This window comes from Myotis brandtii, unplaced genomic scaffold (genome assembly GCF_000412655.1).
Source record: "Myotis brandtii unplaced genomic scaffold, ASM41265v1 scaffold687, whole genome shotgun sequence".
In the NCBI taxonomy this organism is placed as follows: Eukaryota; Metazoa; Chordata; class Mammalia; order Chiroptera; family Vespertilionidae; genus Myotis; species Myotis brandtii.
In genome coordinates, this window is record NW_005370687.1 from 816,102 (window position 1) to 832,640 (window position 16,539).

The following is a 16,539-nucleotide window of genomic DNA, read 5'->3' on the forward strand; positions in this document are numbered from 1 at the left end:
CCCCCCCCCATCAGCCCTGATCACCAGCCAGGCCGAGGGACCCCACCCGTGCACAAATTTGTGCACCAGGCCTCTAGAAATATAAAGAACCCTGAGCTAGAAAGTTAGTTATGTAGACTTCTATAACAATTGGTTCATTCTACTTCTATGGATAGTGAGAGGAATGACTGAGAAGGAAGAGCTGGTCTGTACATAATATGGACACTAGCCAGTGAGTGTCATTTTTGGCCATCTATGTGATCTATGTCTTTAGGATACTTTTTTTCCTAGTATGTATTTTGACTCTTTTGCTAGCTCCTCTTGTTGCACACTAAATATGGCTCTTAATTCATTTAAAAGGCTTTTGTTTGTTTTTCTTTACACCATCTCCCCAAAAAATGTTTTTTCATATATCTTTTTGATATTTTATCCAATTATTTTTGTTTTCTAAGCTACCAAATATTTGGTCAATTTTATATCACTCCTTACAAATTAAAACAACATTGTTGCCATATTGCAATGCTTCTCTCACTAAATAAAATTTAAGATTGAAAACTAAGAATATGAGCAAATAAATTAAGAATTCTGTTCCCTGGGTTTTTCTGTATCTGTGTGTGTATCTTTATTATTGAAAGTATTACCAGTGTTCCCCTCTTTCCCTCATTAACCCCTTACCTTTCTTCTTGAGCACCCTCACCAGGCCTTTACCGTACTATTGTCTGTGTCCATGGGTTATGTACATATGCATTTAATTCAGTCTGTTGCATGCTTCCATGTTTCTGGATCTATTTTGTTGGTTACTTTATGTTGTTTGTTAGATTCTACATGTAAGTGAGATCATGTGATATTTGTCTTGCTCTGACTGGCTTATTTTACTTAGCATAATACTCTCCAGGTCCCTCCATGTTGTCTCAAAGGGTAAGAGGTTCTTTTTTTACAATTGCATAGTATTCCATTGTGTAAATGTATCACAACTTCTTTATCCACTCAGCTACTAACGAGCTGTTTCCAGATCTTAGCTATCCTATATAATAAAAGCCTGATATGCTAAGTGTCCGGCCATCCGGTTGTCCGTTCAATCAAAGCATAATATGCTAATGATATGCTAAGGCTGCTCAACCGCTTGCTATGACATGCACTGACCACAAGGGGGAAGACACTTCGACTGGTAGGTTACCTTGCTGCTGGGGTCCGGCCGATTGGGGACTGAGCGAGGTGGGCTGGAAACACCCTGGAGCCCTCCTATGTCCCTCCCTGGCCCCTTTTGTGCACCGGTGGGGTCCCTCAGCCTGGCCTGCGCCCTCTCACAATCCGGGACACCTTGGGAGAGCCGATTTCTGCCAGATCCCGCATGCCAAGCCAAGGGACCCCACTGGTGCATGAATTTGTCTTGGATATAGTAACTTGCTTTTCATTATTTTGTATACTTCCTGCCACGATTCCCTTCTAGCCTAGTGTTTCTATTGAGAAATCAGCTGACAGTCTAATGGTAATTTCCTTATAGGTAATTTTCTGTCTCTCATCTTGCAGCTTTTAAGATTCTTTGTTTTTAACATTTGCCATTTTTGATGTGTCTTGGTGTTTGTCTTTTTGGATTCATCTTTATTGATACTTTCTGTGTTCCTTGGCCCTGTGTGACTTTTTCTTCACCAGGTCAGGGAAGTCTTCTGTCATTACTTCTTCAAACAGATTCTCTATTCCTTACTCAGATTCTTCTCCTTGTGGTACTCCTTTGATGTGAATGTTGTTAGATTTCATTGTCCCAAAGCTCCCTTAAACTCTCCGGTTTTTTTTGTGTGTTTTTTTTCAGTTGCTCTGAATGGGTGTTTTTTCCTATCTTGTCTTTTAATTTACTGATTCAGTCCTCTACTTCTTCTAGCCTACTGTTGATTCCTTACAGGCTATTCTTTCTTTTAGCTATGTCATTATTTCTGATAGATTTTTATTTATGGTTTCTACCTTTTTTTTTTTTTTTTTTATTGTTAATGCTGGTGTTCTCCTTAAGTTCTTACTAAGCTCTTTGAGCACCCTTATAACCATTACTTTGAATTCTTATCTGACAAATTGCTTGCCTCCATTTCATTTAGTTCATTTTCTGGTGATTCCATCTTCAGTTTCATTTGTTGGTTGTTTGTTTGTCTCCCCATTTTTCTGTCCCTTTGTATTTGTTTCTAGGTATTAGGTCAAACTGCTATGCCTCCAGTCTTCATGGGATGGTCTTATGTAGTAAGTGTTTTGTAGGACCCAGTGTTGCAGTATCTTGGATCTCCTAAAAATACCATCCCATAGTGGAGGGCTCCCTCTTCACTTTTGACCTACTGCCTATTGGGCCTGGTTCAGTCCCTCTTGCAGCTTTGCCCTTCCTATAAGTTTCCAGGGGTTTTGTGTCCTTCTTGATATGTCTCCTCCTCAGCTGGACCTCAATTGATAATTCCAGGTGAATGTTCTCCAATGTATTTCCAGTCTGGCACTGGTAGGAGATCTAAGAAAGGTCTGCATATTTGGTCGCTGTCTTTGCATATGTGTTTGTTTTTAAGCAATCTGCACTTAAAAAAATTTTTTTATTGATTTCAGAAAGGAAGGGAGAGGGAGAGAGAAACATCAATAATGAGAGAAAATCATCAGTTGGCTGCCATCTGAATCATTGATCGGCTGCCTCCTGCATGCCCCTTACTGGGATCAAGCCCACAACCCAGGCATATACTCTGACCAGGAATCAAATGTCTTGAGGTCCACGCTCAACCACTGAACCCCACATGGCTGGGCAAGCCATCTACACTTTTAAAAATTCTGTTTTGATGTATTTTACATATACAAAAATAGAATGGTTTAATGAATCCCCACAGATCCATTACCCATTTCAGCCATTATCAACTGAGAGCCAATATTGTTTTATCTCTACCTCCTGATAATTTTGTGACCAATATTAGATAAATTCTTTCATCCATAATTGTTTTTAGAATGTTTGTCCAAAAGACAAGGACTCTTAAAATACAACTTTAACATAATTATTATACCTAAAAATAATTGGCCATTGACCTATGAACCAGGTCACAGTTCTGTTCCCAATCAGGACATGTGCACAGGTTGTGGGCTCAATCCCCAGTAGGGGGCATATAGGAGACAGCCGATCAATCATTCTCTCGTTGATGTTTCTATCTCTCCCTCTCCCTTGATCTCTGAAATCAATAAAAAATATTATTTTAAAAATTGGGACCAATTTCTTTGTAATTCGGTATCTAATCAATGTTTCAGTCTCTCTAAATGTCTCATGTTTTTTCTTTTAGTTTTGTTTTGTGGTTTTTTTTTTCTTATTTGAGTCAGGATCCACATAATGTCTTGACAGTTTTTTATAATTTATCACATGAAGATGTTTCAGATTCATCTTATACATTTCTGGTCCAAATCTGGAATCATCCATTTCTCTGAGAAGCCGTAACTCCTTTTATAGTGGGAAATGGCAAATAGAATCTAAGCACTAGGAGTGTACTTTGATACTGGGTTGATCACTGCTGTTACTTTTATAATTTTTTGATCTATTGTAAAGAGTAAAACCTTCATTTGTTGTCCTTCCCTTTTTGGGGGGTCACTTTAAGTTGCCCCTACAACTTACTCTTGTGGGTGTCAGTTGGTTTGTTTGTACTTTTTCTGTTTTTCATTTTGCATAGTTTCTTTTGCTGTGCATTCAAGTTCACTAATCTTACTCTGCAGTGCTTTATCTGCTATTTATCCCATCCAGCATGTTTTCATCTCAGAAGTTCTATTTTGGGTCTCTTTTTTTATATCTTCTATGTCTACGCTTTTCAATATATAGAATACAGTTATAATTTTTAATGTTCTTGTCTGTTAATCCTGATTTCTGTTACAGTTCTGGGTCAGTTTGCTGCCTGGTAATCTTTGAGACATTGTGATTTTTTTTTTTACCATCTTGGCTGCTGATTTTTTTTTTTAAGAGCCTCTTTCTTTTTCTTTCTTTTTTTAAAATATATTTTTATTTCAGAGAGTAAGGGAGAGGGAGAGATAGAAACATCAGTGATGAGAGAGAACCATTGATTGGCTGCCTCCTGCACACCCCATACTGGGGATCGAGCCCACAACCTGGGCATGTTCCCTTGGGTGGAATCGAACCCATGACCCTTCAGTTCGCAAACCAACACCCTATCCATTGAGCCAAACTGGCTAGATCTGCTGAATATTTTTTATTCCTATAAATCTTGAGCTTTGTTCTGGGAAGCAATTGTTTTACTTGGAAATAGTTTGATCCTTTTCAGATTTTACTTTTATGACTTGTTAGATAGATCCAGAGCAGTGTTCAGTCTTGGGCTATGACATATAATACTGTATTAGTTTTGGATATACAACATAATGTTAATATGCAGAACTGTATCATCTTATAACTAGAAGTTTGTACCTTTTGGCCACCTTCACTTATTTCCTCTATCCTCACCTGTGGCAACAATCAATCTGTTCTTATCTATAAATTTGGAGAGTTTTTGTTTTTTAGATACCACATATGATTGATATCTAGTATTTGTCTTTCTCTGACACTTTTCACTTAGCATAATGCCCTCAAGGCCTATTCATGTTGTCACAAATGGCAGGATTTCCTTCTGTTTTATGGCTGAATATTCCATTGTGTGTATGTACTACCTCTTCTTTATCCACTCATCCAGTTCACCCCTCAATGAACACTTAGGTTGTTTCTGCGTCTTGACTGTTGTAAATAATGCTGCAGTGACATGGACTTCCAGATATCTGTCATGGTGTTTTTGTTTCCTTCAGATAAATACTCAGAAATGGAATTTCTAGATCATATGGTAATTGTATTTTTAATTTTTTGAAGAAATTCCATGTTGTTTTCCATAGTGGCTGCATCAACAGTGCACAAGAGTTCTCTTTGCTTCACATCCTCACCAACACTTATCTCTTGTCTATTTCATAATAGCCATTCTAAGGGGTGTGTGGTAATGTCTCTTTGTGGTTTGGATTTGCATTTCCCTTATTATTGTACCTGTTGGCCATCATTTTATCATCTTTGAAAAATTTTCTATTCAAACCCTCTGCTCATTTTTTAATTGGATTGGTTTTTTTTTTTTCTATTGAGTTATGTAACTTGTTTATATATTTTGTTGAGAGAGAGAGAGAAACATCCATTTGTGTTTCCACTTATTAATTCATTCATTGGTTGATTTTTATATGTGCACAGGGATTGAACCTGCAACCTTGGCATACCGGGACAATGTTTAAACCAACTGAGCTACCCAGCCAGGACAACTTATTTATATATTTTAGATATTGTCCTCTTAATCTGATATTGGTTTGCAAATATTTTTTCCCATGCCATAGGTTGCTTTTGCATTTAGTTGATGGTTTCCTTTGCTGTGCAGATTTTTGTTAGTTCTAGTCCCACGTGTTTATTTTTGCTTTTGTTGCCTTTGCTTTTGATGTCAAATCCAAAAAAATCTTCACTGAGACCAATGTCACAGAGCTATCCCCTATATTTTCTTCTAGGAGTTTTATGGTTTCAGGTCTTATGATTAAGGCTTCAATTCATTTTGAATTGATTTTGGGTTCAGTGGTCTTTTGCATGTGGCTGTCCAGTTTTCCCAACACCATGTATTGAAGAGATTGTTTTTTCCCCATTGTATAATCTTGACTATTCTGTCATAAATTAATTGACCATATACGTGAGATTTCATTTCTGGACCACAAGTATGACTGAATTTTTCTAGTCTTTTTAATGAGAGCACACACTGTTGGTACCCCAGGGAATGCTGGGCACTATTTCCTCTAATCCTTCCAGGTGATTTCTTTTCTGTCTGCCTCCGGTAGTTTCCTCATATACCTATTCTGATTAATACATTGCTAAATACTTGAGGGGCTCCCTCTACAATCTCCAGGCTTCTCTTTTTCTGCAGCTCTCTCCTTTCTGGTATCTTGTTCTGTGGACTATAGCTGCCTTAGTCTCTCAAGGCTCAGCTCCATATGTTTACCTTAAGGCAATGGTTCTCAACCTTCCTAATGCTGCGAGCCTTTAATACAGTTCCTCATGTTGTGGTGACCCCCAACCATAAAATTATTTTCGTTGCTACTTCATAACTGTAATTTTGCTACTGTTATGAATCGTAATGTAAATATCTGATATGCAGGATGTATTTTCATTGTTACAGATTGAACATAATTAAAGCATAGTGATTAATCACAAAAACAATATGTAATTATATATGTGTTTTCTGATGGTCTTAGGCGACCCCTGTGAAAGGGTCGTTCGACCCCCAAAGGGGTCGCAACCCACAGGTTGAGAACCGCTGCCTTAAGGGGTCTGCCTGGAAAATCTCGAGGCAGTAAGATGGAAGAACCGTAGGCTTCAGCTCATTTACTTACCTTCTCTCAGAGATCACTGACTTCATTGCCTGATGTCCAGGGTCTTAAAATCTGTTATTTTATGTATTTTGTCTGCTTTTGTTGTTGTCGTTTCAAGCAAGAGGGTAAATCCAGTTCTGTTACTTCACCTTGCCTGAAACAGAAGTTCCTAGTTGTATGTTTAACTCCAACCAGTTTTCCAAAGTGGTAGTACTATTTTACATTTCTACTAACTTAATATGAGAGTTTTAATTGCTCCACATTCTCACTTACATTTGATTATGTTAGTCTTTTTATTTTAGTCATTCTAGTGAGTTTGAATGTTATCTTACTGTAATTTTGATTTCTATTTCTCTGAGGTAGTTATGTCCCTTTAATCTTTAATTTAGAATACTTCTCACAGCATTAACTTTTTCATTAATTTTTCCAAAGAATGTTTTGTCCCTTAATTTGGATTGGTCTAATTGTTTCCTCATACTAGTTAAATTGAGGTTAAATCATTTTTGTCAGGCACACTAGATGGATGATGTTTTGTTCTTCTCAGAGGGCACATGATGTGAATTTGTGCTTCATCATTGGCAGTGATAAGTTTGCTCAGTAGGTTATGGCAGTGTTTTCCAGATTTCTCTGGCTAAAAGTACCTTTTTCCTTTTATAATTAATAAGCAATCTTTGGGGTGATATTGTTTCAGTTTTCCCAACAGTTTTTCATTCGGTAGTTTAGTTTTAGTATTCATTGATTTTTACCTAACCAGTTATTATAGTCATTGTAAAATTGTGGCTTTCTATTTCTGTCATACTTTGTATATTTATTACTTGACTTTTTCTCTAAAAAGAGATATTTTCCGTCTCCCGATACATACTTGTAGTATCCATTTGGACTCATTCTATTTTTAATTTATAAGTTAATTCATAACTTCACTCTTTAAAATGTTCTCAACTTTGATTAATGACATCTTCTTCAAACTGATTTGTTTATTCTTGACATTTTTCCTGCTGGCACAGCAAGATGGTCCAGGTTCACCCTGGATTTGGCCATTTCTTCAAGGAACCAGGGTTTTCTTTAGTGGAAAATTTAAAACAAAGTTTGGGCACTAGGTCAAATTTCCAATTTATGTAGAAATTTCTAGAGATAGAAGATAACAACATCTTGCTACTAAAATCCCTGCAGCTCTGCATACAACCAGGCTGACAGCATTTCTGCTGTGTGTCAATGATGGGGATGCTCACACACAGAGAAAACATGGTGGCACTGGAACTGAGACTAGTTTTGTAAACTACAGAGCATAAAGCACGTCAGTTTCCTATATTATTTAAAATGTTGACATTTGCATTTTGGGGGTTAAGTCTTGGTACTTTATCTTCTAGTTAAAGCAATATTTCTTTCTTTTCTTTTTTCTTTTTTCTTTTTTTTTTTTTTGTATAGTCTTATTGATAAACGAACCTACCGGAATTTTCCATTTCTTGGGTGTTTTCAGTAACTAAAGCATTAATTAACCTTTGGAATTTCAGAATATTGACAGATGTTTTTTTTAGTCAAGCTCTATTACCTTTTATACTGAAAGAATAATACAGTAACATTTTCATTGGGTTGGAATGCATTTTGCCTCCCTTTTTCCTCCTTAATAAACTTGTAGATATCTGCATGGTGTTTGAAGTTTTGGGGCATCATCTGCTGAAGTGGATCATCAAGTCCAATTATCAAGGGCTTCCACTGCCTTGTGTCAAAAAAATTATTCAGCAAGTATGTATCTTAGTATTTTCTATGTGGTGATTTTTATTTTTTTATATTCTTGAAGTGTCAGGAGTTTCCTGTTTCCAGTAGAAGTTTTATTTTAAAAAGTAGGCTTTTTTAATTGCTAAAATTGTTTTATTCAGTCCATAGGATTCACTGTATTTATTCTGTTGTTAAACATTTTATCAAAACCATTTCCCCCCAGTTCATTTTCTATAGCCCTGGCCAGTTTTGCTCAGGGAATAGAGCATCAGCCCACAGACTGAAGGGTCCTGGGTTCCAGTCCAATCAAGGGCATGTACCTTGGTTTCAGGCTCAATCCCCAGTCCTGGTTGGGGTGCCTGCAGGAGACAACCAATCGATGTTTTTCTCTCCTTGTCTCTCCCATCAAATTCTATTCTCTAAAATCAACAGGATAATATCTTTGGGTGAGGATTAACAACAACAACCAAAAAAACCATTTTCTATAATAATTACTAGAGGGGAAGCTGTGTGCAGTTCCTGATTTTTGAAAATTTGGAGCCCTTATTTAGAAGTTCTGGTTACAAATACTAATTCTATGGTACTAAAGAATTGCTATGTCGCCCTAGCCAGTTTGGCTCAGTGGACAGTGTCGGCCCACAGACTGAAGGGTCTCGGGTTTGATTCCAGTCAAGGGCACATACCTCGGTTTGATATCCGTCCCTGGTCCAGACATGTGCAGGAGGCAACCGATTGATGTGTCTCTCCACATCGATGTTTCTTTCTCTCTGTCTCTCCCTCCCTTCCACTCTTTCTAAAAATCAATGGAAAAATATCCTTAGGTGAGTATTAACAGCAAAGGAATTGCTAGGTCAAATCATTACAGTCTCTTTTTATAACATTGTTCATGGGCACTTTCTTTTTCTTTTTTTAAAAATGTTTTTATTGATTTTTTGTGGGTTTGTTTTGGGTTTTTTTTTTTTTAGAGAGAGAGAGAAAAACATCCATGTGAGAAACATGTATCAGCTGCCTCCTGCACGCCCCCTACTGGGAATTGACCCGGCAACCTGGGCATGTGCTCTGACAGGGAATCAAACTGGCAACCTTTTGGTGCGTGGGATGACACTCACCCAACTGAGCCACACTGACCAGGTCTGTGGGCATTTTCTAGTATTATTAATACCTTTCAGTGTTCAGTAAAGAATTTTACTGTCAGGAAAGTATTAATACATCAAAGGGCAAGTAATTTGTTTCGACATTGTGTTTTGGTGGAAAGGGCTCCACACTGGGAAGCAAAAGTTCTTCATCAAAAGGAAATTTGAATTACAAGATACCTAAATCTCTTTCACCACCTACTAGTACATTTCAATATTTAAAGGGCATGTGTACCATTTTTTTCTCAATCTTTATAATGTACTTAAAAATATCTCCAAGTAGCCGAAACCGGTTTGGCTCAGTGGATAGAGCGTCGGCCTGTGGACTGAAAGGTCCCAGGTTTGATTCCAGTCAAGGGCATGTACCTGGGTTGCGGGCACATCCCCAGTAGGAGATGTGCAGGAGGCAGCTGATCGATGTTTCTCTCTCATCGATGTTTCTAACTCTCTCTATCTCTCTCCCTTCCTCTCTGTAAAAAATCAGTAAAATATATTTTTTAAAAAAATATCTCCAAGTAGAATTCACTTTGTAAAACTTGGAAGAACTTTTTATTATAAATAAGTTAAGCTATTGCCTTCATTCATAATTCACAGTTAATCTTTGTGCTTTAAAAAAATACCTTATTCTCTGTGGAAAGCTACCACATCATTTGTATAGTTTTATTTTTTTTAAGTTATTGTGATTTCTTCCTTTTCCAGAAAGACTTGTCTTTTGTGTTTGCAAGTCTCCTGCTCTGTTCCCACACAGGTGTTACAGGGTCTGGATTACTTACACAGCAAGTGCCGGATCATCCACACTGACATTAAACCAGAAAACATCTTGTTGTCGGTGAATGAACAGTATATCCGGAGGCTGGCTGCAGAAGCCACAGAATGGCAGCGGTCTGGAGCTCCTCCACCTTCTGGATCTGCAGGTATATTTGTTTTGGGGACTTTGCTCTCATTAGCAGTTAAGTCAAGTTTCTATTTTTATTCTATTACTAGGCAGTTAAATAAATCACATTAATCTATAACAGTGGTTCTCAATCTTCCTAATGCCTCGACCCTTTAATACAGTTCCTCATGTGGTGACCCCCAATTTCATTGTTACAAATTGAACATAATTAAAGCGTAGTGATTAGTCACAAAAACAATATGTAATTATATATGCGTTTTCTGATGGTCTTAGGCGGCCCCCAAAGGGGTCTCGACCCACAGGTTGAGAACCTCTGATCTATAATAATAAAAGTGTAATATGCAAATCAACCGATTGGCTGAACAGCAGAACGTCTGGATGACCACGCTATGACAGGCACTGATGCCAGGCCAGCCAAGGCGGGTGCGATTGGTCTGGGGGGTGGCGGGGGGCCCAGGCCACCGACCAGCAGGGTGATCCATGGCAGGGGAGAGTCCATGATCACCCCAAAGAGGGAGGCCCAGGTCACCTGCCAGGGTGCTGTGGCAGGTGGGTGGGGCCTCCCTCTGCGGGAGTGATGGATCGTGGAGCCCTGGCCACGGGGAGGCCCAGACTACCCCACCGGTGGCGCTGAGGTGGGTGGGCGGGGCCTCCCTCTGTGGGGCGATCTATCGCGGGGCTCCGGGAGTGCGAGAGGGCGCAGGCTGGGCTGAGGAAGACACACATACACACATCCAGTGCACAAATTTCATGTACCAAGCCTCTAGTTCAACAATAAGGTACAATAAGTGCTTATGTGTACAAAATAGTCCCAGTTTTCCAAAGATTTTTTTCACTCTCTGTATTGCTTCCATAATTGGAAGGAAAATACTAGAGATTGTGTCTTTTAGGTATATATATGTTGTATAGTTGACCCTTGAACAACTGGGGACTTAAGCACATGGACCCCCATACATTAAAAAATTTGCTTTGTTAAATCATAGCCAAATCTTTTCTAAAAGAAAAGGTTTATTGAGCCACATGCTAGCCAGAAATAGGCCTTGGTCCTGGAGCATGCTATCTAAACCATCAGCAGCAGGGCTACATGGAGAAGACAATAGTGTCTACCTTTCTGGGATTGGTGGATCTTTTAGGCAAACAGTTTAGGGGGAAGAAAGATGTAAGTTGTTTCGAAAGAATTTAGTTATAGGTAAAGGGCTAGTTATGAGATAGGTGCAAAGGAAGAAATGTTTATTCTTTAAGTTAGGTTGTGTGCAACACTCTGGAAATATCGTGCATAAGCCGGATGCAGTGACACTTGGTGGTCAGCTATTAGGCTATTCTCTCTGAGATAGTCACCTGGAGGTTAATTGAAAGTTTCAGCATACATTCAGGAATATTGGTTTTGGCCTGCAGTCGTTAAGAGATTAACCTCTCATCTCTTCCTTTCACCCTCCAGCCTGCTATAATTTAATTTAGGACACCTCAAAAAATTTTTTTCTTGCTCAGCTGGCATGGCTCAATGGTTGAGCATTGACTTATGAACCAGGAGGTCACTGGTTCGATTCCCGGTCAGGGCTCAAGCCTGGGTTGCAGGCTCGATCCCCAGTAGGAGGCACGCAGGAGGCAGCCAATCCATGATTCTCTCTCATCATAGATGTTTCTACCTCTCTCTCCCTCTTCCTTCCTCTCTGAAATCAATAAAAATATATTTAAAACAATATTTTTTTCTTGTCAGCTTAACACTTTTGCCTCCCCCAAAACTTAACTACTAATAGCCTACTGTTGACCAGAAGCCTTACCAATAACATATAGTTGATTAACACATATTTTGTATGTTATATTTTATATACTATATTCTTACGGAAAAGTAAGCTAGAGAAAAGAAAATGTTATTAAGAAAATCATTAGGAAGAGAAAAAAAATCCTCAAGTAAGTGGAGTCACACAGTTAAAACCTGTGGCAACTGTATATGTAAAAGCTGGTTCATGTAAAATATTTTCTCTTGTGATTTGATGGCTATTTTTGGTGTGTTTACCTCTTACCATGCTCATTTATGGATCAGTGATCTGTGCAGGATCACGATAATACCTATTAAAACCTTAAGTTTAAGCACTGGTGCGAACAGACTTTGAATCCTGGCTTTATCATCAGCTGGGTTTCCTTGAGTGAGTCATTTGACTTCGTTATTTTCTCATGCAGGAGTTATTGGGATTAAATTTCATGTTAAAGCAGTTGGCATTGTGCCATATAACATTGTACTAAATAAATATTGGCTACTGTGATTACAATAATTATTTCCATTTGAAGTTCATATTTTAATTTTAATAGTTTAATTATATTTGAGGACCTTTTTTTAAAAAAGATTTTTCATTGAGTTTTTAGAGAAAGAAGAAGCGATAGAGAGAGAGAGAAACATCAATGCAAGAGTGAAACATTGATCAGCTTCCTTCTGCGCGCCCCCTACTGTGGATCAAGCCCTCAACCTGGGCATGTGAACTGAACCAGCAACCTTTCCTTGCACAGGATGATGCCCAGCCAACTGAGTCACACTGGCCAGGGCTGAGGAACTTCCTTGATCTTCAGATTGAAAGTATCAGTTATTAGGCTTCCTTTGATAGGAAGTATCATAGGCTTCCTTTGAAAAGGAAAACTCAAGAAGAGGGAAATGGATAGTTTTTGATGAGCATAGCATTTCTTTTTTTTTTTTTCCAAAATGAAATGGTTATAGAAATTTTATCCAACAGTATGAATACAGTTAATACTACTGATTAAGAGGGAAATTTTCTGTGTTTTGCCACAATTTTTAAAAATTTTAAAGGGATGCCCTAACCAGTTTGGCTCAGTGGATAGAGTGTCGGCCTGCGGACTGAAGGGTCCCAGGTTCGATTCCGGTCAAGGGCATGTACCTTGGTTGTGGGCACATCCCCAGTAGGGGGCGTGCAGGAGGCAGCTGATGGATGTTTCTCATCGATGTTTCTAACTCTCTATCCCTCTCCGTTCCTCTCTGTAAAAAATCAATAAAATATATTTTTAAAAAGTTTAAAGGGAGACCGAAGGTTCTTCCTGTCACCTAAGCTAAACTAATATCCATGATGTGCTATGTAGCAAATTATTATGGCTCTTGATGACACTCTTCATTTAAAACTGACAAGTGATAAGGGGAAGAATTAGATGCAAATCCTGGGTAGGGATGAGGGGGTTGTTTTCTATCATACTCTATTTTAAGCAGTATGTGTGAATGGGATTTTAGCAGCATTAATTGTGGAAACCAGAAATGCATCTTGGCTCTGCATTTATGCTGTCTGAATAATTTAATTTATTTAAACTTCTTTTAAGTTAGTCAACTTTTATATGCATTATTTCTTTTAAAAAAATACGTTTCTATCAAAGTTGCTTAAGTAATTGTCTCTACAGTATAAACTGTACAAGAGAGATTTTTCATTCTGGTATGGTGTCTTATATGAGCATTAGTTTATTTTTGCTGAATGCCGGGATTCTTACTTGGTTTTCTTTTCTTTTCAGTCAGTACTGCACCCCAGCCTAAACCAGTAAGTATAAGGTGTTTCTGTATTTAATTCTGATCTATGGGGCAGGGATTCTTCTGTTATGAACAATGACAGTTTGTTTAGAATTTGAAAACAAAGGAAAAAATATTCCTGCACTTCTATAATTCTCTCCAATAAATTCCATGCATCTTTGGCAAGTTGGTACTGGTGAGGTATCTATAAATTGGAGTGTGTCTGAGAGTACACCAGCCCCATAGGCTGCTCAGAGGACCAAGATTTGTTGTTAATTTTGTTTTTATTTGGTTTGATAAGAGTATACACTTTTTTGAAGTTAATGAAAAATGTCAGTTAGGGAAAGAGTGACATTTGATTAGGAAGTAATTAAAGTTAACAGTTATCTCCAACTAGGGGTAATGGATTAGCCACCTGAAGGCTTTATCTGTTTGTAATCTCCGCCCAGGCTGACAAAATGTCAAAGAATAAGAAGAAGAAATTGAAGAAGAAGCAGAAGCGCCAGGCAGAATTACTAGAGAAGCGAATGCAGGAAATTGAGGAAATGGAGAAAGAGTCGGGCCCTGGGCAAAAAAGACCAAACAAGCAAGAAGAATCAGAGAGTCCTGTTGAAAGACCCTTGAAAGAGAACCCACCTAATAAAATGACCCAAGAAAAACTTGGTATAAATAGAGCATCACAAAAATTACTTTATAGCAAAGTTTAACATTATCATTGTTATATGTAATGGTTTCATGCATACAGCACATCTTTGGGGGTGTCCTTATATAGTAAGAATACAGAATTTGTCATAAATGTTAGGCAGGTGATGTTCAAATGTAATTTCTAACTTTTCTCAGGAAATGCAACGTAGACTTCATTTAGCAGTTGGGTAAGGATAAGAAGATCTTTGTCCTTCTATACATAGGTTTTAGTTGTTCAATTGTGTTTTTACATAACTGTGTAAGTTCTAGAAAATATTTTGATCTTGAGAAATTTTTCTGTTCTTTCACTCCTACGCATACACATGCATCCTTTTTGTCTCTTTGTTCCTCAGAAGAGTCAAGTACCGTTGACCAGGATCAAACACTTGTGGAACGTGGTGTAGAGGGTGGTACAGCAGAAATTAATTGCAATGGAGTAATTGAAATCGTTAATTATACTGAGGACAGAGAGGACAGTAATAAAGAAACACTGAGGCTTACAGACGACCTACATAATGCTAATGACTCTGATGTTCAAAATTTGAAGCAGGAAACTAGTTTCCTAAGCTCCCCAAATGGAGACAGCAGCACATCTCAAGAAACAGACTCTAGTACACCTGTAACCTCTGAGGTGTCAGACACTGTGGTGCGTCAGTCTTTATCAAATGTAGACCAGTCACTCAGTGAACAGGACATCAGTCAGCTTCAAGAAAGTATTCGGGCAGAGATACCTTGTGAAGATGAACAAGACCAAGAACATAATGGACCACTGGACAGCAAAGGTACCTATGCAGACATATTTCCCCAATACTTCCCCGCATACATGGTCATCAATTTCATGGTTTTAATAAAGCTTTACAGCAGGTGTCCAAGTGACCTTAAATGTGTAAGTCTGTAGGTAACTGAATGTTATTGTCCTGTAATGGGTGCACAGCCAAGAAGGTAAAGGCTTTAAGTCTGGAAACTCAAGGTGTTGCTATCCTCCTTTTGTCTTAGAAAGGTTATTGTAAGTTGCCAATTGGGGGCCTGGTGTATTACCTCAGAGTTTTATTAACTTTGGGTAGTTCTGTTCATTGAACAGTCTTATTGATAATGCCTGTTGTCTATAGGAAAATCTACTGCTGGAAATTTTCTTGTTAATCCCCTCGAGCCAAAGAATGCAGAGAAGCTCCAAGTGAAGATTGCTGATCTTGGAAATGCCTGTTGGGTGGTAAGTTACACTAGTCTCAGTGCTTTGTTTTGAAGCAACTCGTGATGAATGAGATTTGAATGTAGATCTGCTAACAGAAGAAAACATCTTCAGTTCTATATCCAGATTGCCAGTTAACATTTTAGTGACTATTTTTTCACTTCTTATAGGAAAGTTCAAATATATTTATTAAAGTAGAGAGAATGATATAATGAAACAATCCTGCCCAGTTAGGCATTATTAACAGATCACCCTGAGGTTATTTTCAGTCACTGGACTTGTCAGGCTTAGTATGGAATCCCTTTTTATCCACATTATGGGGTTTTCAAATAGCTTGATTTTTAAGGAAGGTGTCTCTCTACTCCCTTTGCCAATTTTTCAATCTCCACACATCAGTACTTATCTTCATTTCACTCATAAATAACTTGACTATATTGCTCCCAATTCTTCTTTTCAATTTTAGGTATTATTTCTTCCTCCTGAAAAGTAGGACTAATTTACCACCACTGCACCCATCCCCAGTCTTCCCAATTTAATATGATTTTTGGCTAGGTATTTATTCTGTGTTTCCTTATTAGGACTCTACTGTTATCTTTAGCTGAACTGAACATGTATTGTGTTAGGATTCCTTTTCCTTTTCTGCCTAACACTGTTTCATGCTTAGATGACTTTGTACACTTATCACTTAATTCAACCCCACATTTTCTCCCAGTGGTGTGAATACTTACACTTTAACACAAAAAAATACCTTGGTATTCTTTCACCTTTTTCCCTAAAAATCTCTATCCTGGAACCTGGAGTCTTCTGTCTGTGTTCATCCTTTGGATTGCCCTATAGGCCTGCTGCATTTCTGCCATTTGGGATCCTTTACTGTCGTCTTGGGGATTATTGTTTACTCTCTTTTTATATCCCCTGTTTCTGTCTCTGATCTTTCTTGGTTTTGTTTTTGTTCCATTTTTTGGAGTACATATAACTTTAGTAGCTTCCTAAGAAAGGATGTGTGAGATTGAGCAGGCAGAGGGGAGCCTTGCGTGTCTGATAATGTTTTCTGTTGTTTTTTTTTAATTAAATCTTTATTGTT

General features: G+C 38.1%; 1 protein-coding gene across 2 annotated transcripts in view; it reads left to right on the plus strand.

Annotated features, from left to right (window-relative positions):
• SRPK1 (SRSF protein kinase 1) overlaps positions 1 to 16,539 on the plus strand; it is a 52,363-nt gene that overhangs the window by 14,369 nt on the left and 21,455 nt on the right. For both annotated transcript variants that reach the window (XM_014529615.1, XM_005881733.2), the window contains 6 exons: positions 7,979 to 8,085; positions 9,940 to 10,105; positions 13,591 to 13,616; positions 14,035 to 14,248; positions 14,623 to 15,051; positions 15,379 to 15,479. In XM_014529615.1, the coding sequence (XP_014385101.1) occupies positions 7,979 to 8,085; positions 9,940 to 10,105; positions 13,591 to 13,616; positions 14,035 to 14,248; positions 14,623 to 15,051; positions 15,379 to 15,479 (1,043 nt within the window). The remainder of the gene's footprint in view (positions 1 to 7,978; positions 8,086 to 9,939; positions 10,106 to 13,590; positions 13,617 to 14,034; positions 14,249 to 14,622; positions 15,052 to 15,378; positions 15,480 to 16,539) is intronic.